Consider the following 22,413-nt stretch of genomic DNA (forward strand, 5'->3'; position numbering starts at 1 on the left):
GTACATCTTGCCATGTACCACATATCCCTGTGAATTTTCCCAGTCCTCTCGCTTTGCCTTCCTCATGGCACAGAAGTTCACAGCTCGTGCTGACCCTAACAGTAGTCCTATCCCCCAGTCTGATGACAGCATCCCGACTGGCAGTGCATGAACTGCTAAAACTTACTTGCTACTAATAACTGAGCGCATTGATTACACTTCCATTTGTTGTGTAATATTTAAGTTGTCTATGATTCAATTACTTGCTCTATTCCTGGAATCCTCTTTTCCTCATCATCTCACAACCCATTACCATAGGGAATAAATTCATACAAAATTGGCTGACAATGTTGCAGAATCAGAATCAAGTTTATTATCACTAGCATACGCAGTGAAATTTGTTGTTTTGTGGCAGCAGTACAGTGCAATAAATAATAACTAAATTATAATATATACAGTGGCATGCAAAAGTTTGGGCACGCATGGTCAAAAATTCTGTTTCATCAGTTAAAATCTAAACAAGTTTGATGCATTTTGGAAACAAGTCCTGTGGACTTATGAAGTTAAAATAGAACTTTTTGGCTACAATGAGCAAAGGTATGTTTGAAGAAAAAAGGGGTACAGAATTTCATGAAAAGAACACCTCTCCAACTGTTAAACACGGGGGTGGATTGATCATTCTTTGAGCTTATTTTGCAGCCAGTGGCACGGGAAACATTTCACTGGTAGAGGGAAGAATAAATTCAATTAAATACCAGCAAATTCTGGAAACAAACATCACACCACCTGTAAAAAAGCCGAAGATGAAAAGAGGATGGTTTCTACAACAGGATAATGATCCTGCCAACCTAAACATCATCAAGAATCTGTGGATAGACCCCAAAAGAGCAGTGGATGCAAGACGGCCCAAGAATCTCACAGAACTATAAGCCTTTTGCAAAGAAGAATGGGCGAAAATCCCCCAAATAAGAATTGAAAGACCCTTAGCTGGCTACAGAAAGCACTTACAAGCTGTGATACTTGCCAAAGGGGGTGTTACTAAGTACTGACTATGCAGGGTGCCCAAACATTATTGGGCCCTTTTCCTTTTTTGTTATTTTGAAACTGTAAAAGATGGAAATAAAAAAGCAATCTTGCTTAAAATATTAAAGAAATGTGTCATCTTTAACTTTATGCCTTTTGGAAATCAGGTCATCTTTTACTCGCTTAGCTATTCACAGTAACAGAAATTTTTACGAGGGTGCCCAAACTTTTGCATGTCACTGTATACATACATACATATATACACACACGCTTATTTTTAAAAAGTTATATTAAATTAGTGCAAAAAGAGGAAGTTGTGACATAGCATTCATGGGTTCAATATCCATTCAGAAATCTGAAATCTGAAGGCAGAGGGAAAGAAAGTATTGAGTGTGTGCCTTCAGGCTCCTGTACCTCCTCCCTGAAGGTAGCACTGAGACGTGGGCATATCCTGAGTGGTGGGGGGTCCTTAATGATGGATGCTACTTTTTGAGGCATCGCTCCTTGAAGATGTTCTTGATGCTGGGGATGCCACTGTCCATGATGGAGTTGACAGAGTTAACAACTTTCTGCAGCTTTTTTTTGATCCTGTGCAGTGGCCCTCCCATACCAGACAGTAATGCAGCCAGTTAGAACGCATTCCACAGTACATCTGAGGAAACATGCAAGTGTCTTTGGTGACATACCAAATCTCTGCAAGTTCCTAATGAAGAATAACCAATGTTGTGCCTTCTTTGCAATTGCATTGATATTTTGGGTCCAGGATAGATCCTCAGAGATGTTAATACTCGTTCCACTTCTGATTCTTTGATGAGGACTGGTGTGTGTTCCCTCATCTTACACTTTCTGAAGTCCACAATCAATTCTATGATCTTACTGATGCTGAATGCAAGGTTGTTGCAATGACACCACTCAACCAGCTGATCTATCTCACTCCCGTACGCCAACAACAGCTGAGTTGTCAGCAAATTTACAGATGGCATTAGATTGGTGCCTAGCCACACAGTCATGGTAGAGAAAGAGAGAGAGCAGAGCAGCAGGCTGAGCACACACTCTTGAGCGAGGAGTAGATGTTATCTCCAAGTGATTCATAGCATACCATGTATAGTACTACATGGCACATTACTATAACTCCTAAAACAGCTGCCTCGCAGTTCCAGTAATCCAATTTCAATCCTGATTTCCGATGCAAACTACAAGCAATTTACAAGTTCTTCCCGTAAACACATTCCTAAGATGTGCAAGTTGATAGGTTAATTTTCCACTACAAGCGACCCAAAATGAGGAGGTGAGTAGTAAGGAAAAAGTAAACATAACAGGGAATGGTACAATACAAAACAGGCCACTCTGACTAGCATATATGTGCCAATCATAATGCCAATCTGCACTATTCCCAGCTTTAGAACATAGAATAGTACAGCACATTACAGGCCCTTCGGCCCACAATGTTGTGCCAACCCTCAAACTCTGCCTCCCATATAACCCCCCCACCTTAAATTCCTCCATATACCTGTCTAGTAGTCTCTTAAACTTCTCTAGTGTATCTGCCTCCACCACTGACTCAGGCAGTGCATTCCACGCACCAACCATTCTCTGAATGAAAAACTTTCCTCTAATATCCCTCTTGAACTTCCCTCCCCTTACCTTAAAGCCATGTCCTCCTGTATTGAGCAGTGGTGCCCTGGGGAAAAGGTGCTGGCTGTTCACTCTATCTATTCCTCTTAATCTCTTAAAATACTCTTAATATCTATTCCTCTTTCTGCACATCAAGTCAAGTTTATTGTCATTTAACTATGCCACCAAACAAGACAAGTTCTCCTGACTAGGGTATAAAGCACAGTAGTACATATACCACACAATAACTTAGAAAAGGAAGAAACAAACCTACAAATGAATTACATATAAAGTGCATAGATTAAATACTGAAGGCCACAGTACAATTTATCCAATGACACTTTGAAAGTGATGTGGCAGGGAGTTCAGAAGCCTGAAGGCCTGAGGGAAGAAGCTGTTTCCCATCCTGGCCGTTCTTGTCTTTATGCATCGGAGTCTCCTGCCTGATTGGAGAAAGTCACATTTAAATGTCCGAAATATTGTTATTGTATGTGCTTCTACCACCATCTCTGGCAATACATACTAGAATGTACCCTTTAAAGCTATGCCCTCCAATATTTGGTATTTCTTCTCTGGGGGAAAAGGTCACACCTCAGCTTCCAACTCTACAAAGAAAAGACAGGAGGGAAGATGGCTGAGGATGCCATCCCTGTTACACAAGGTGCTTTGTGCAGATGAATGGTTTCAAGGAGGAATGACCAATACTCTTGTGGGAGAGCCCATTTGTTCAAGATAGATTTTGAGTTTGCCCAGTCTCTCCTTATAGCTAATTCACTCCAGTCTAAGCAACTTTCTGCTAAACAACTTCTGCATCCTATCCAAGGACTCCACAAACTTCCCTATTGTATGCTGACCAGAACTGATTACAATAGTCAAATATGGCCGAACTGAAATTCTATACCACTGCAACATGACTTGTGGTTGAAGTTACGGAGAATAACGTGTTGGACATGGAGTCTCATAGGGTGCTAGATAAGGATAAGGAAAACCCCCTATCCCTGTTATGACGGCGGAAGATGAGGTGAGCGCAGACATGTGAGAAATGAAGGAGAAGAGTATAAGAGCAGCATTGATGGTGATGGGTTCTTCAGAGAAAAAAAAGACATCTCAAATGTTCGAGAATGGAACAGTCAGGATCTTAAGCAATGGTTGAAGTCCTCTTCCAGGTGAAGCACCACTTTACCTATGAGTCTGTAGGGGTTATCTGGTGCTCCTGGTGCAGCCTCCTCTACATCATTGAAACCTGATGCAGATTTAGGGACTACTTTGTCGAGTACCTTTCCTCTGTCTGCTGCAAAAGGCATGATCTCCTGGTGGTCACTGATTTCCATTCTGACATGTAGATCTATGGGCTCTTCTACTATGATGAGACTAAACTCAGACTGGAAGAGCAATACCTCATATTCCATCAGGGTAGCCTCCCACCTGATGCTATGAGCATAGATTTCTCAGACTTGCAGAAAATTTTTGTTTGTGAATTACATGCTCCTTCCACCCCCCCCCCCTTTACAGTAGAGCCCAAAAACAGAAAATTGTAAAGCATGAAAACTAAAACTTCAAAAACAGAAATGTCAGGAGTTCTAAAGAATTCATTCCCTTTTGGCCAGTACTTAATTGAACCACCTCCTGCAGCAGTAGTCTTTTTGGACATGTCTGTATTAGCTTTGCACAACATAATGGAGTATGATTGCCCATTTGTCCTTGCAAAATGGCTCAAGCTGTGCCAGGGTAGTTGGGGAGTGGTGGTAAGGTCTTGCCAGAGATGTTTGATCAGATTAAGGTCAGAACTCTGACTGGCCCACTCAAAGACATCAATTTTCTTCATGGTTGCTCTGGCAATGTACTTTGGTTTGTTAACCTGCTGAAACATGAACTTCCTCCCCAGTTTAAGCTTTGTGGCAGAGGTTAGCATGTTTTTATCCAGGATCTTTATTTATTTAATTTGAGATACAGTGTGGATAGGCCCTTCCGGCCCTTCGTGCCACACCGCCCTGTAAGCTTCCCACTGCCAGCTTGTACTATTACTTCTCCCCTCAACTTCTTACCCTGCCTCTGACCCTTCCTTTCCAGTCCTGATGAAGGATCACAGTGCATAATATCAACACTTTATTCCCTCAAATTATACTGCCTGGTTTGGTGAGTTTCTCCTGCACTTTGTGTGTGTTGCTCAAGATCTCTAGCATCTGCAGAATCTCTTGTATTTGTGGAGAGTACCCTAACTGGTTGCATCTCAACCAACTATGGAAACACTGATGCTCAGGAATGCAAAAAGCTACAGAAATTTGTAGATACTGCCCAATCCATCCCAGGCAAAGCCCTCCCCACCATTGAGCATATTTACATGGTGCATTTGCTACAAGACAGCTTCATCCCCTCTGTCATTTGATTCCTAAATGGACATTGAAGCTTTGGACACTACTGCACTTTTTAAAATATACAGTATTCCTGTTTTTGCACATTTTTAAAATCTATTCAATATACATAATTGATTTACTTGTTTATTTATTATGTTTAATTTTATTTATTTTTTTTCTCTCTCTGCTAGAATCTATGTCTTGCATTGAACTGCTGCTACTAAATTAACAAATTTCACGTCACATGTAGGCGATAATAAACCTGATTCTGAAAGCAGAATCCATCATTAAAGTCCCCCACCATCCAGCCATGCCCTCCTCTCGCTACTACCAGTAGGCAAGAGGTACAGAAGCTTTAGATTACACCATCAGGTTCAGGAACAGTTACTAACCGACAATCAGCAGACTCCTAAGGTGGTATGGATGATTTCTCTCACGACTACTCTGAACTGATTCTACAGACTCAATTTCAAGGGCTTGTTACAATTCATATTCTCAGTACCGTATTATCTTTATTTGCACAATTTGTCTTCTTTTGCATACTGATATTTCTCAGTCTTTGCCTGTTTATATACAGCACTTCCCTTGAAAATTCCTATTATATCTCTTTTTCCTTGTATATGGCTCCAAGAAAATGAATCTTGAGGCAGCATATGGTAACATATATGTACTTTGATAATAAATTCACTTTGAATTCAAGCATTCTAAAAGAGATGATTGTAATATGGTTGATCAAGAACTGATTAGGGATAAGTCAGCATGGGTTTGTGCCTGGATCACAGCACATTTTACAAATACGATCGAGTTCTTTGAGGAGATGACTGATGAGAGCAGGGCAATAAACATGCAAGGCTTCTGACATGGTAGAAGGGCCCAGAAGTGTAAACACATTGATCCAAGGTGATCTGGGCAGGTACTTGAATAAACAAGGCATGGCAAGATGTAGAATTAATTCAGGCAAATGGGATCAACACAGGTTGACATGACGGTCACCACAGACACAGTAAGCCAAAGGGGCTGTTTTTATGCTGTGCCACTATGATTCTAATAATGACAATCTCCAAAATTCTCTGGATTCTTTAATTGCCTCGGCAAACTAGAGTGTAGAAACTTAAGAACGGAATGAGCGAAAAAGAAACTTTTAATCAATTGGCCTGGTATCACTTGTAAGGAAAAAGTGCTGGATCCATTAAGGATATGGTAACAGGCACTCACAAAATCATAATATAATTAGGCACCACTACTGTTTACTAAAAGTATTATACTCTTGACAAATCTAATACCAATTTTTTTCCACTGCTTGTAATTATCAGGGTGAATACCAGAGGAAGTAAAATAAATGGTATTTCAAAAAGTACATGACAAGGTTCCATTTGAAAGGTCATTAGATAAATAAAAGCTCCCAGGATAGGAGAGAAATACACTTAAGTAGACACAGGACTGATTAAGGATAGAATACATAGAGCAATTTTTGCCTGAATGGACATCACAAGTAAAATGCCACAATGATCAATGCTGGGCCCCAGACTATTTAGTGACTGATTCAGCTGTAATGATAGAATGCAAGACATGCAATTACACAACACCAAATGGGAGAGATAAAGGGGACACAGAATTTGCAAATGGAGATGGACCAGTTAACCAAATTGATAAATTGGGAGTTTAAGATGTTGATAGGAAATGGTGAAGAACCAGCAAACAATGGAGTTCAGGGGATCTCAGTGAAATGAACAATCAGGTACAGCAAACAATTAGAAAGTAATCAGTTTGGTGGCCTACGTTGCAAGGACGATAGAACATCATTTTACCGTAATTGTAGAGCATGATTGGTAGAATATTGTTTTGCCCGATCATCCTCTACAATTAAGGCAAAACTTTTACAAAAAGAGGGCATGCAACAAAAGACATCTCAGCAAAAGACATCAGTCACGTAACACTTGTACAGGAGAAATTTCTACATTAACTTCTGCTTTCTAAAGGGCAGTTGACGCACTCAATGATTGATTTCTGTACAGTAGAGTCACAACAGCACAACAATTAGGCCAGCAGCTCAACTGGCCCAAGCTGACCAAAACTCCCATCTTAAGTTAGTGCAACTTGGCCAAAATCCCCTAAACCTTACTTGTCCATGTACCTGCCTCAAACATTTCCTTTGGCAGCTCACTCCATATACTGATTACTTCCTGGATCAAAAAGATGGCCCGCAGGTTCCTATTAAATATCTCCCCTCTCACCTTAAACCTAATTCCACCAGTTCTTGACAACTGGGGGGGGGGGGGTTGGGGGAACTGTACATTCACCTTATTTATGCCCCTGATGATATTATAAACCTCTATAAGATCACCCTCATTCCCTCCCCACTCATCTCCTTCCTGGCTCTTTTCCTGCAAGCAGCCGAAGCACTACACATGTCCATTCACCTGTTCTCTCACCATCTTTCAGGGCCCAAAACAGTTCTTCCAGGTAAGGCAACACTTCACCCTCAGGTCTGATTGGTGATCTAGTGTATCCAGAGCTCCCCACGCGGCCTCCTCTACATCGGTGTAACCTGACATAGATTGGGGGATTGCTTTATTGAGCACTTTCGCTCAGTCTGCAACAGGGAGGATGTCCCAGTGACCAACCATCTTAATTCCACTTCCCATTCCCATACCAACACGTCAGTTCATGGCCTCCTCTACTGATACGATGAGGCCTCTCTCAAATTCGAGGAGCAAAACCTCAAATTCTGTCTGCCTAGCCTCCAACCTGATGGCATGAACACAGATTTCTCCAGCTTCTGGTAATTTCTCCCTCCTCCCACTCTCTTCTTTTCCATTCGTCATTCGGGCTCCCCTCTCACCACTTTCTGTTATCCTTACCTGCCTAACTCCTGCCCTGCTATCCCTCCTTTCTTCCTTTCCTCCCATGGTCTACTCTCCTATCAGATTCCTCCTTCTTCATCCTTTTATCTTTTCAACCAAACATCTCCCAGCTTCTTACATTAACCCTCCCCACCCCCACCTACCTACTTTCCCCCCTTCACTGATTTCACCTAGCACCTTCCAGCTTGCGCTCCTTCCTCTCTCCCCTCCACCCCTCCTTTCCAGTCCTCATGAAGGTTCTCGGCCCCAAATGTTGATGTAATTCCCCTCCATAAATGCTGCTGACCTGCTGAACTCCACCAGCATTTTCTGTCTATACTTCTCACTGCCTCAGTAAAGCACTAGTGTAATCAAAGACCGGTCATACCCTGGAGTTCTCTCTTCTCCCCTAGCTACAAAAGCCTGATAGTACATGCCTCCAAGCTCAAGGACAGCTTCTATTCTGTTATTATCAAACTCTTGAAGTGGCCTCCTCTACAATCAACATGGATTTTTGGTCTCACAATCTACCTTGCTATAATCTTACATTTTATCATTTACCTGCACTGCACGTTTGGGGTAGCTTTTACATTTTATTCTGCATTGTTGTTTTACCTTATTCTAGCTCAATGTACTGTGCAATGATTTGATCTGTATAAACTTTTTATAGTATCTTGATACCTGTGACAATACTAAAACAATACCAACACCAAATCCTTTCATTTAGAGCACCAGGGCAAAAGGAAGAGATGAAAAATGTTACCTCGTGGTACGTGTCTTCCAACTCTCCATCATAAATCCAGCGATAGAGGAAATTGAGTATAGGGTGTGATACCAGGCTCAGGATATGCTGCACCAATGATCTCATGTATGGGTCTCCAGTTTTGGTGTAAGCGTGGACAGCAGATGCCAATTCTCCACCTTTCCTCCCTAAAAAATTGAAATGAAAATTAATGTGAAAAGAACAATCGTTTAAGTGTTAGCAGTGGAACATTCTGGTTAGGATTTTTACTGCTATGCTGTAAATACGAGGGGAGATTGATAAGTTTGTGGCCTACAGTAGAAGGAGTCAATTTTAGAAAACTTAGCACATTTATTTTTCAACGTAGTCCCCTCTTACATTTACACACTTAGTCCAGCGGTCGTGGAGCATACGGATCTTGGACCTCCAGAAAGTGTCCACAGCAGGGGTGATTGATAAGTTTGTGGCCTGAAGTAGAAGATGACGACTTATACAGCTCTCGTTACATGCACATGCAATTCAACTCTTTGAGTGATTATGCAGAAAGATTTAAGTTAATAACTCATCTCCTTCAGGCCACGAACTTATCAATCACCCTGCTGTGGACACTTTCTGCAGGTCCAAGATCCGTATGCTCCAGCACCATTGGACTAAGTCTGTAAATGTAGGAGGGGACTACGTTGAAAAATAAATGTGCTAGGTTTTCTAAAATTGACTCCTTCTACCTCAGGTCACAAACTTATCAATCACCCCTCATATTTCACCTTAGCAGTCCTGCAAGCGCAATCTGTTCTACTTTCAACATGTTTGGATTTGAGCTAAAGTTAAGAGGTTGCAATGTTCATTCTTAGGAGTTTAGTTTCATCCAATCAGGAAGGTGGAATTGGGAGAAGGTTCTAGAGAAAGCTGGATGGAGAGGTTTTTGTGGCGGACATTGGTGCGGGTTGAGGTCCTTTTAGCAGGAGCTGGGAGAAGACAGGAGGAAGATGGCTGAGGATGCCGTCCCTGTTGCACAAGGTACTTTGTGCAGATGAATGGCTTCAAGGAAGAAAGACCAATACTCTTATGCGGGAGCCCATTTGTTCCAGATGGAGTCTGAGTGACATTTGAAAGGTGGTGTGGGCTTTCACACAGAATGTGGGTGCCCCAATGCATGGTTAAAGACAACTTCAAGAAGAGCTCCAACATATGTGCACATTGGACTGGGTTAACTATAATGGGCCCTTTTTATTTCTTGTCCATTTCTTTTTCCTACTAACTGTTCGATAAAGCAGAAATTTGTCAATGCACTTTTTTTATAATTGTATGCAGTGGGCGGTCTGTTATTTCTTGCCTATGGGCAATTGCATGGGGCAGTAATTACACAATAATCACACAGATCGGGGTTCGGATGGGCAAAATATCCCAACATCCCAGGTTTGGTGGGACCCAAGTCATATTGATCCAGGATGTACAGAGTCTGAAAAGGTGATTTTCTCTCCGCTGAGTCCGGCAGCTATAAGAGAGGGGCTAACGAGCGGCATCTCTAGAGATGCCTAGTTAAAAGGGGTTTCATTAGTTTAGGCAGATTGTGTTTGTCTACTATTGAGATTTAGATGAAGATCAGACCACATTTTCTGAGTAATTGATGCAGAAAACCAGGTAATTGCAAAGGGTTCACAAGCTTTTTCTTGCAAATGTATACCTGGCCCCTTAGAATACCTTTCAATAAATTACCCACAACTGGTGCCACGGTCACTGGCCTGTAATTTCCCATCTTATTCATACAGTTTTCCTTAAACAACAGAACATTAGCTATCCACCAATCTTCTGGCACTTCACCTGCAGCTAAGGTTATTTGAAATAGCTCTACCAGGGTCCCTGTAATTTCTGCACTAGCCTCCCACAAGGTCCACGGGGTCAGCTTATTTGGCCCTGGGAATTTATTTATCCTAATTTGCCTCAAGAGAGCAAGCACCTCTTTCTTTGTAATCTGGATACTGTCCATGACCTCACCACTGTATTGCCTCAGTTCTATAGACTCTATGTCTCTGAGTAAAATGGATGTAAAAAATTCACTTAACATCTCTCTCATCTCTTTCCACTCCATGCTAGATAACTACACTGATTTTCTAAGAGGACCAATTTTTTTCCTTGCTATTCATTTGATCTTAATATAGCTATAGAAGCCCTTGGAATTTTCCTTAACCTTGACTACCAGAGCAATCATATCTGTTCTTTTCAAAGTTCAACATAAATATATTATTCAAATACATATGTCACTATATACTACCTTGAAATTCATTATCTTGTGGGCATACACAGTGAATCCAAGAAACACAATAAAAACAAGACCAACACTTAACAGGATAAACAAATAACCAATGTGCAATAAGACAATGAACTACACATTTAAAAAGAGAAGATAAATAAGCAAGCAGTAAATATCAAAAACCTGAGATGAAAATTCATTGAAAGTGTGTCTTTTGTTTGTGGAAACAGTTCACTGATGGAATAAGTGTAGTTGAATGAAATTATCCCCTTCTCGTTCAAGAGCCTGATGGTTGTAGAGATAATAACTGTTCCTGAACCTGGTGGTATGGGTCCTGAGGATCCTGTACTTTCTTCCTGATGGCATCATCGAGAAGAGAGCATGGCTTGGATGATGGTGGGATGGTGGGTCCTTGATGGGTGCTACTTTCCTGCAACAGAGCTTCCTTGTAGATGTGCTCAGTTGTGGGAAGGACTTTACTTGTGATGGGCTGGTCCAGTATCTACAACCTTTTGTAGCAATTTCCATTCCAGAGCATTGGTATTTCCATGATGCAGCCAGTCAACATACTCTCCAATACATAACTCTTGAAGTTTAGCAAGCCTGATTTATCTCTCAAGTGTCCTCCTATATTCTTATGCTCTTCAAGCAGCTGATTTGATCCTGCCTTCTTTTTTTTTTACCCAGGGCCTCAAGATCCCTAAATAACCAGGGTTTCCTAAACATATTGGCCTTGCTTTCTATTCTAACATGATACAGAATTTGTCCTCTCAATATTTCACTTTTAAAGCCCTATCTATTCCTAAACATCTCTCTGCTAGAATACAGTCCATCCCAATCGACACCTGCCATAACCCTTCTAATACCATCAAAACTTGTCTTTCTCCAATTTAGAATACTAACCCTAGGACGAGTCCCATCGTTCCCCAAATTATCTTGAAACTAATGGAATTATGATCACAAGATCCAAAATGTTCCCCTACACATGTCGCCTGTTCTGTCTCATTCCCTGGTTTGGACCTTTACATACTGATTAAGGAGTATTTTCATTAATACTGATCATTAGATTATTTCACATCAGAATTTAGGTATAGCATGCTTGCCTTTATTAGTGGAGGCATTGAGTCCAACAGTCAGGAAATTATATTGTAGCTTAATAAAACTCTGGTGAGGCTGCATTTGTTCCATTCAATTCAGGCCACCCATTAGAAGAAGGATGAGGAAGCTTTGGAGAGGAGTTTACCAGGATGCTGCCTGCATTGCACCATAAGACATAGGAGCAGAATTAGGTCATTCGGCCCATCGAGTCTGCTCCGCCATTTGATCGTGGCTGATCCATTTCCCTCTCAACCCCGTTTTTTGCCTTCTCCACCTAACCTTTCATATCCTGCTAATCTATCAACCTCCACCTTAAATATACTCAATGACCAAGCCTCCGCAGCTGCCTGTGGCAAATCTCAAATTCACCAACCTCGGATGAAAGAAATTCCTCATCTCGGTTCTGAGGTTGTGCCCTCTGGTCCTAGACTCCCCACTACAGGAAATATCCTCTCCATGTCCATTATCTAGGCTTTTCAGTCTTCAATAGATTTCAATGAGATCCCTGCTCACTCTTCTAAACTCTTGTGAGTACAGGCCCAGAGCCAACAACTACTCCTCAGGCATTAACTTTTTCATTTCCGGAACCTTTTTTGAGAACCTTCTCTGGACCCTCTCCAATGCCAGCACATCTTTTCTAAGCCCAGAACTGCCCACAATTCTTCAAATGAGGCCTCATTAGTGCCTTATAAAGCCTCATCATTCTATCCTTGCTTTTATATTCTAGTCCTCTCAAAATGAATGCTAATGCTCCTCACCACCAACTTGATTTGCAAGTTAACCTTTAGGGCATAGGTGTCAAACTCAAGGCCCGCGGGCCATATCCGGCCCACGAGATCATTTTAGATAGATCTATTATTTTAATTATTAATGGCCCGGCGATATGAAGCCTATGATTGTAAGTTAATACCAATCATAAAAATAATGCTTGCGCAGCAGTCTTCTTCATAAGAAACGGAATTTGTGAAGTGAAACACTTTGTAGTTATAGCAGAGACTGAGACACATGAGAACAGGCTGAAAAAACGGAGGCAATGAAAGCTGCGTTCGCACGCGCCCGACTGATCTGGCCCGCATGAAGCTGCATTTTGCCCAATCCGGCCCGTGACCTAAAATGAGTTTGACACCCCTGCTTCAGGGAATCCTGCATGAGGATTCCTGAGTCCTGTTGCACCTGAGATTTTTGTATTTTTTCCGTTTAGAAAACAGTCTATGGTTTCATTGTCTGCATCAAAGTGCATGACCACACACTTCTCAACACTGTATTCCATCTGCCTCTTCTTTGTCCATTCTCCTAATCTGTTTAAGTTTTTCTGCAGCCTCCCTGCTTCCTCAACACTACCTGCCCCTCCACCTATCTGCAAACATGGCCACAAGTCAATTCCATCATCTAAATCACTGACAAACAGCGTAAAAAAGTAGTCCCAACATCAACCCCTGTGGAACACCGCTAGTCACTGGCAGCCAACCAGAAAAAGCTTCCTTTATTCCCACTCTTTGCCTCCTGCGAATCAGCCAATGCTCCACCTATGCTAGTATCTTTCTTGTAATACCAAGGTCTGATATCTTGTTAAGCAGTCTCACCTTATCAAAGGCCTTCTGGAAGTCCAAGTACACAACAACATCCACCAATTCTCCTTTGTCTAGTCCCCAAAAGAATTCCAATAGATTTGTCAGGCACAATTTTCCCTTAAGGAAACCATGCTGACGTTGGCCTATTTTTGCCAAGTACCCTGAAACCTCATTCTTAACTATTGACTCCACCATCTTCACAACCACTGAGGTCAGGCTAACTGGCTTATTAAATTTTCCTTCTTCTGCCTCCCTTCCTTCTGCAAGGGTGAAGTGACATTTGCAATTTTCTAGTCCTCTGGAATCATGTCAGAGTCTATTCATTCTTGAAGTCATTACTAATGCCCCCACAACTCTTCAGTTACCTCTTTCAGAACCGTGGGGTATAGTCCACTAGAGAGCAGACAGAGTTTTCCCCTGAGCTACAATGGTTGAGGGGAGACCAGGTGAATATTATGAGATTAAGAGGCAGATAGACAGCTGGTATCCTTCCCCCAGTATTGAAATGACTAATACTGGAGGGCATGCATCTAAATTAAGAGGATCAAAGTTCAATGGAAATGCGAAGGGCGTGTATCTATAATGTGCTGCGGGGGTGTTGAAGGAGGCTGTATTACAGAAGAGGCATTGAACAGGGCTCTTATGTACGTAAATATAAAACCATAAGATACAAGGAGTGGAATTAGGCTATTTGGCCCATCAAGTCTGCTCTGCCATTTCATCAGTACTCAGGATGTGCACAGCACAAATGGTACTTGTATTTACAGTCAGTTTTAATCTCTCCCTCTGCCTGTGTAGAGTGCCCTCCTGTTTCAAAACGTCTACCATTGTCCCTGCACCAAAGAAGACCATGGTAACATGTCTGAATGACTGGCGTCCTGTCAGACTCACCTCAATAATAAGCAAATGCTTTGAGAGGCACATCAAGGACTACGTATGCAGCATGCTACCACCCAAACTGGACCCCCTACAATTCGCCTACCGACACAACCAATCCACAGACGATGCAATAGCCCCTGCTCTACCACACCTGGAGAAGGATGCTTATGTGAGAATGCTGTTCTTGGACTACAGTTCAACATTCAACACCATAATTCCATCCAGACTCGACAAGAAGCTCAGAGACCTCGGCCTTGTGCAGTTGGATCCGGAACTTCCTGTCAGATCACCAGCAGGTTGTAAGAGTGGGCTCCCTCACCTCCAACCCTCTGACTCTCAACACAGGAGCCCCTCAGGGCTGTGTACAGAGTCCCCTCCATTACTTCCTGTATACCCATGACTGTGTCGCCACCCACGGCTATAATCTGCAAATTAAATTTGCCAAAGACACTACAATAACGAGGTGGCCTACAGGGAAGAAGTCCGGTATCAAGAAGACAACTTCTCCCTCAGTACTGCAAAAACAATGCAGCTGGTTATGGATTACAGGAGAATAGAGAGGGGCTAACCCCTATTGACATCAATGGATCTAGGGTTGAGAGGGTAAACAGCTTTAAGATCCTCAGCACCCACATCACTGAGGATCTCACATGGTCTGTACACACCAGCTGTGTGGTGAAGAAGGCACAACAGCATCTCTTTCACCTCAGACAGTTGAGGAAATTTGGTATGGGCCCCCAAATCCTAAAAACTTTCTACAGGGGCATAATTGAGAGCATCCTGACTGGCTGTATCACTCACAAAATGCTGGTAGAACACAGCAAGCTAGGCAGCATCTATAGGGAGAAGCAATGTCGACGTTTTGGGCTGAGACCCTTCGTCAGGACGAAGGGTCTCGGCCCGAAACATCGACAGCGCTTCTCCCTATAGATGCTGCCTGGCCTGCTGTGTTCTACCAGCATTTTGTGTGTGTTGTTGTTTGAATTTCCAGCATCTGCAGATTTCCTCATGTTGGCTGTATCACTGCCTGGTATGGGAACTGTACCTCCCTTAATGTTCTATTTATTATAAATTATTATAAATTACTATGATTGCACATTTAGACAGATGTAATGTAAAGATTTTTACTGCTCATGTATGTGAAAGATGCAAGAAATAAAGTCAATTCAATTCAATTCATGGCTGATGCAATTTTCTGGTTAAAGAATCCCACAGATTCTGGTTAAAGAAATACCTCCTCATCTTGGTTCTAAAAGGACGTCCCTATATTCTGACACTGTCGCCTCTGGTCTTAGATTCTCCCACCACAGGGAACATCCTCTCCAAATCCAATTTATCACCGCCTTTCACCATTCGATAGGTTTCAATGAGGTCTTCTGAATTCCAGTGAATACAGGTCAGAGCCATCAAATGTTCTTCATATGGCAAGCCGATCAATCCTGGAATCATTTGGTAAACCTACTTTGAACCCTCTCCAGCGTCAGCGCATCCTTTCTAAGATAAGGGGGCGCAAACCTGCTCACAATACTCCAAGCGAGGACTCACCAGTGCTTTATAAAGTTTCAACATTACATCCTTGCTTTTATATTCTAGTCCTCTGAAATGAATTCTTCCTTTTGCATCACAGACTCAACCTGCAAATTAACCTTTAGGGAATCCTACACAAGCACTCCCAAGTGTCTTTACCTCAGTTTTTTGGTATTTTCTCTCTATTTAGAAAATAGTTAACTCTTTCATTTCTTCCACCAAAGTGCATGAGCATACTCTTCTCGACTGTGTTCCATCTGCCACTTCTTTGCCCAATCTCCTAATCTGTCTAAATCCTTCTGTAACCTCTCTACTTTCGCAAAACTACCTGCCCCTCCACCTATCTTCATATCATCTGAAAACTTTTCAATGAAGTCACCAATTTCATTATCCAAATCAATGACATATAACATAAAAAGAATCAGTCCCTACACAGACCCTTGTGGAACAACACTAGTCACTCGCAGCCAGTCAGAAAAGGCTCTCTTTATTCCCACTCTTTGCCTCCTACCAATCTAGTTCGTCCATGCTAGAGTCTTTCCTGTAATACCATGGGCCTGTAGCTTGTTAAACAGCCTCGTGTGGCACCTTGTCAAAGGCCTTCTGAAAATCCAAATACAGGCAGTCCCTGGGTTACCAACGAGATCTGTTCCTAAGTCTGCCTTTAAGTCGGATTTGCATGTAAGTCGGAACAGGTTAGCCTATCGTTTGATGCCTTATGCCCTGGTGCACTTTTGAAATGTAGGTCCTTTCAGGCATAAGCCAGTCTCATCTGCATTAAGTATTTGGTCTGGCAAATAACCTCCCGCCTCGATAATTTTTTTCCAACATTTCAGGAAAATCACTTGCGGCACTTACATTAGCACTCGCTGTTTCACCTTGCACTTTAATATTATGTAAATTTGCGCTCAATTTGAAATGACTGAACTAACCCCTACTCTCAACAACTTCTTCACCACAGAGAGAAATAAACACGAGATGGGAATTATCGATCCATAATTTTGTTTACTGCATCCGTCAATGGAACAGAAACACTGCGGATTCAGCAGCAGCCGTGGGCAGTGGGTCCTGAGCTCCCCCGGGTCCTAAAGTCCACTGGTTAAATAAGGTCCAGAGCTCCACCAGGTCCTCAAGTCCACCACACTGAGACAGGTTAAATGGGACACACTCAACACACTGTTAAAGGCAACATGATCTGACTTAAAATGGCAGACCGCATTCTCCTTCCTCAAGCCGATGAATTTTTAATATAAATTCTAAGGCTGAAATGGTTGCCACAAGAGGACACAGGTTTAAGGTGCTGGGGAGTAGGTACAGAGGAGATGTCAGGGGTAAGTTTTTTTTACTCAGAGAATGGTGAGTGCATGGAATGGGCTGTTGGCAACGATGGTGGAGGCAGATACAATAGGGTCTTTTAAGGGGCTCTTAGATAGGTACATGGAGCTTAGTAAAATAGAGGGCTACAGGTAAGCCTAGTAAGTTCTATGGTAGGGACATGTTTGACAACTTTGTGGGCCAAACGGCCTGTACTGTGCTGTAGGTTTTTCTATATTTTCTATGTTTCTAATAGGCTTTATGGCAGGCCGTTTGTAAGTATGAATTGTTCGTAAGTCGGACGATTGTAACTCAGGAACTGCCTGTACATAACATCAACCAATTCTGTCTACCCTGCTTGTTACTTCTTCAAAGAACTCCAAACTTGTCAGGCAAAATTTTCCCTTGAAGAAACCATGCTGACTGCAGCCTATTTTATCATGTACCCCCAAGTACCTTGAGACCTCATCCTTAATATTCGTCTCCAACATCTTCCCAACCACTGAGGTCAGACTAAGGCCACGTTCACACCAGACCGGATAAATCCGTAACCGAAGCTTTTTCTCCTCATTTTGACCCTTCGTCCACACTGAAACGGCGTTTTCCTCCCCTGAAAATGGAGCTTTTCTAAAACACCCTCCAGAGTGCATAAATTTGAAAACGTCGATTAGGCAGAGTAGTGTGGACGGGGTAATAGAAAGTTTTTAAAATGCCGTCATGACGTGCCAGAACAGATGGTGGCGGCAGTGTGGCATTTCATTGTTTTCTTGAATGCAACCCCCCCCCCCCCAACCCACAACCTAACAATTTCAGAACAGATGGCAACAAAACTGAAGCCAGACGAGTTAGAAATGTACTCACCAAATACTTTGGCTCATAACTTACTGAATAAATAAGCATACTCACTTTGCCCTGTTTTCTGTCCTTGCTTGTATGAAGGTGGTTTACCTATTTATGCAAGTACTTCTATGACAACAGATGTGTAACAGCCTAATGTAACATCGTATGGAAATAAAAGTTAACACTGATGCAGACATGTTTTATACATTTAACTAGGTGCTTTATTAATGCAGCAGAGCTGGTCAGTTTTTCAATGTTCATCGTCAGCCGGATCATACTGTCTGTGAACCCCTTGTCGGTTGCCTCCATAAGCTCCAGTATTTGTTTTTTTTTAGTTTTAAGTCATCCTGCGTGAGAGCCAACAGCTGTCTGTCGTTTGGCAATTTCCTTTTAAGTTTTTCTAGTCTGTAACTGCACAAATGTGCACTTTCATAGCGAGATTCGACACCAAACATGGTCACTTGTTTTCTGTAGATGTGTCCTGCGCATATCCAGTAGGAGGTGATTCGCCCAAATACCCATTTTAATGTGCACGGAGGTATTTTCAAAAATATCTGGTGTGGACGCCTATCATTTTTATGTGAAACCGGCATTTTCAAAATTATCCGGTCTAGTGCGGATGTAGCCTAAGTGGCCTGTAGTTTCCTTTCTTCTGCCTCTTTCCTTTCTTGAAGAGTGGAGTGACATTTGCAATTTTCCAGTCTTCTGGAACCATTCCAGAATTTAGTGGTTCTTGAAAAATCATTGCTAATGCTTCTGTGATCTCTTCGGCCACTTTTTCAGAACTCTGTGGTGTAGACCATCTGGTCTGGTTGACTTGACCTTTCGGTTTCCAAAGAACCCTCTCTCTCCAGTTATGGCAACTTCACACACTTCATGCCCCCGACACTACACATTGCATCCATTTGCAAACCAGCTACCTCACCCTCAGCACTATTATCCGCCTTTCCTACGATACTTCTTGCATTTAAGTATATGCAGCTCAGGACACTAATCGCACCATGCTCAACCTTTTGATTCCTAACTTTGCCTGAGGTCTTACCAACATCTGCCTACACAACCTCCCCACTAACTGTTCTGGCACTCTAGTTCCCATTCCTCTGCAACTCTAGTTTAAACCCCACCTTGCAGCATTAACAAACTTTCCCACTAGTGTATTAGTCCCCATCCTGTTCAGGTATAAATCGTCTGTTCTGTACAGGTCCCATCTTCCCTGGAAGTGAGCCCAATGATCCAAAAATATTATGCCACTCCCTCCTTCACCAGCTCCTTAGCCACATATTAAATTGTATAATTTTCCTAGCTCTGGCCTCACTAGCATGTGATACAGGTAGCAATCCTGAGATCACAAACCTGGAGGTCCTGCCCTTTAATACAGAGCCCAACTCCCTGAACTCCCCATGCAGAACTTTGTCACTCGTTTTACCCATGTCATTAGTACCAACATGGGCCGTGACTTCTGGCTGTTCACCCTCCCACTTGATTTGAGAAATCCCAGATCTTGGCACCCAGGAATCACATTCTCACCCACAGAACCTCCTATTCATTCCCATCACCAGAGCACGCCTCTTCTTCCCCCTCCTTCCCTTCTGAGTCACAGAGGCAGACTCAGCACCACATACCTAATCACGGTGACTTTCTTGTGTTAGGAAATTTCCCCAGCAGCCCCCCCCCCCCCCCACCTCACCTGACAGTATCCAAATTGATATACCTGTTATTAAGGGGGTGGCTATAGGGGTATTCTGCACTGGCTCCTTAACCCCCTTCCCCTTCCACTCACTGTGTCCTGCACCGTGGCTGTAACTACCTTTCTATATGTCTTATCTATCACCCCTTCAGCCTCCCAAATGATAAGTTCATCCAGTTCCAGGTCCAACTCCTTAACTCGGTTTGTTAGAAGCTGCAGCTGAATGCACTTCTTGCAGTTGTAGCCATCAGGGACACTGGAGATCTCCGTGACTTCCCACATACTGCATCTCACTACCCTGCCTGTCATCACTACTGTCATAACTGAGCAAATATGAAGATAAATGAAAAAAACTTGAGCTTCTCTTTCCTTTGCTTTCTCTGAGTGAAGCCTCACTTCACTGAAGCCTTGAAGAGCTAAAGCCTTAAGATCACCATTCTGACTAAGTCCACACAAATGATGTCCGCTACTCTCGCCCTTGCTTTCCTTTAATTTGCTCCTACTAATTCATTCCAAACGCTCTTCAGTGTATGGAGATCATGTGTACACAGGAGGGATTTGTTTAATTAGATGTCATTAGCTTAATTAGTTTGGAACATCAATATGTGTCGAAGGGTGCATTCCTAATTAGGGACAGTCAGAATGGCTTGGGGATGTCAGGCCAAATTAACTTAATTTGATTTTTTCAAAGAGTGGCTCTGTTTGAAACACTGTGTTCGTTTCTGGATGACACACTTTAGGAATGACGTAGCCAGAGGTTTCACAAGAGATTTACCAACATGGTTTCAGAGATGAGGTACCTATGTTTTGCAGGTATACTGGAGAAATACTGAGATTAATGCCCTTCAAACAAAAGAGATTGCAAGGGAGTCTTGAACATTAAATGGTTATACAGAGTGGACAGGGAGAAACTGTCCCCAGAAATAGAAGGTTTAAAAACCAGGAAACAGAATGAAAGTGATTGGCAAAACAACTAAAAATAACCCAAGGAACTACTTCATTCCAAGAGTTGCAATGTGTTGTTGGGACTGGCAAAATATTCAATTACAAAGGTAGATTGATTTGTTCTGTACTAAAGCAAGGTGGGCAAATGTCTGAAAGGAATGAATTTGGAAGGCTCTGGGCAAAGGGCAAGCAAGTGAAAGTAACATGAATGCTCTTACACATAGATGCAATCAGCCAAGTAACCACTTATTAATGCAGTTCTGCATTTCTGTGTGTCGTATAGGGAAGCCCTGTGGCCATTCACCTCAAATAACAAGTATATCAGGCTTGCAGAGGAAAGCCACAACAATCAGCAGGCTCTGAAGTGAAGGGTGGAGAAGAGGAAAGCAGTGGTGATGGGGTGTTCAACGTGTAAGGAAAGAGCCAGAACCAGAACAAGTCTCCTGGATGGTTCGTTGTCTCCCAAATGCCAGGGCCAGAGACATCTCGGATGGAGTCCATAGCATTATTCAGGGGGAGGGTGAGCAGAGGTCATGATACATATTGGTATCAATGATGTAGCTAGAGAAAGGGATGAGGTGCAGAGTAGTGAATAAGGGAGTTAGGAAAGAAGCTAAAAAGCAGGACCTTCAGGGTAGTAATCTCTGTATTTTGCCTGTAAGAAAAGGAAGATTGACAGATGAATGTGTGGCTGAAGAGTTGGTGCAGGGAATGTGATTTTGGTTTGTGGATCATTGGGGAAGTTATGATGATCTACACTAAAAGGGACAGGTTACACCTGAACTCGGGAGAGGGACAAATGTCCTTGCAAGCAGGTTTGCTGGAGCTGTTTAGGAGGGTTTAAATTAGGTTGGCAGAGGGATGGGAACCAAAATGATAGGGTAGACGATACAGCAATTGGTGTAAAGGTATATGAAGTGTGAGGAAGGATGGGCAATGATTACGGCACAAATGCAGTCAGTTGGATGGATTGAAATGTGTTTAATGAGAGAAGTATCAGAAACAAGGGTAATGCACGCAGAATTATGATGATGTGGCCACTACAGACTTGGCTGTCACAAAGACAGTATTGGCTGCTTGATGCTTCAGGGTTCAGATGTTTCAAAAGGGACAAGAGGTGAAGGAAGTGGCATTGCTCATCAGGGACAGTATCACAACTGTAGAAAAGGAGGATATTGTGGAGGAATTGCCTAACGAGTCAGTGTGGGTAAAAGTCAGCAACAGGAAGGGAGCAACCATTCTTTTGAGAGCCCCAAAATAGCAACAGGGTCACTGAGCAGCAGATCAATAGGCAGATTTTGAAAAGGTGCTAACAGGGTCGTTTTCGTGGGAGCCTTCAACTTCATTAAAATTGATGGGAAATTTCCTAGTGCAAAAGATTTAAAGTTAAAGTCTGTCCCGAGCCTTATAGGCTCATCAGGCCGGTGTTTATGCCTGTTTCCGTGGTGTGAAGCAACTAAGAGTATGAGACTACCCCCCCCCCCACCCCAGAGAAGACGCCAGTCTATCATGTATCATGAGGTTAACCCCCAGCATTTTTGCCAGTACCCATTTTTAGCTGGGTAGACTGCAGCAGTATGTGGTTAAGTGCCTTGCTCAAGGACACAACACGCTGCCTCAGCGTGACCTTCAGATCATGCAAAAGGTTCAGATGGGGCAGAAATTATGAGGTTTATCCAGGAAACACAATACGAGCACAGGACAATTCAAAGACAGGCCATACTGGATTTAATACTAATAATGAAT

The 22,413-nt window shown here is 42.6% G+C and overlaps 1 protein-coding gene across 2 annotated transcripts in view; it reads right to left on the reverse strand.

Annotated features, from left to right (window-relative positions):
• Nucleotides 1–22,413, reverse strand: part of tubgcp3 (tubulin gamma complex component 3) — a 136,234-nt gene that overhangs the window by 49,785 nt on the left and 64,036 nt on the right. For both annotated transcript variants that reach the window (XM_059970592.1, XM_059970593.1), the window contains exon 11: nt 8,577–8,743. In XM_059970592.1, coding sequence (XP_059826575.1) covers nt 8,577–8,743 — 167 coding nt within the window. The remainder of the gene's footprint in view (nt 1–8,576; nt 8,744–22,413) is intronic.

Source organism: Hypanus sabinus, chromosome 5 (genome assembly GCF_030144855.1).
Source record: "Hypanus sabinus isolate sHypSab1 chromosome 5, sHypSab1.hap1, whole genome shotgun sequence".
Taxonomy (NCBI): Eukaryota; Metazoa; Chordata; class Chondrichthyes; order Myliobatiformes; family Dasyatidae; genus Hypanus; species Hypanus sabinus.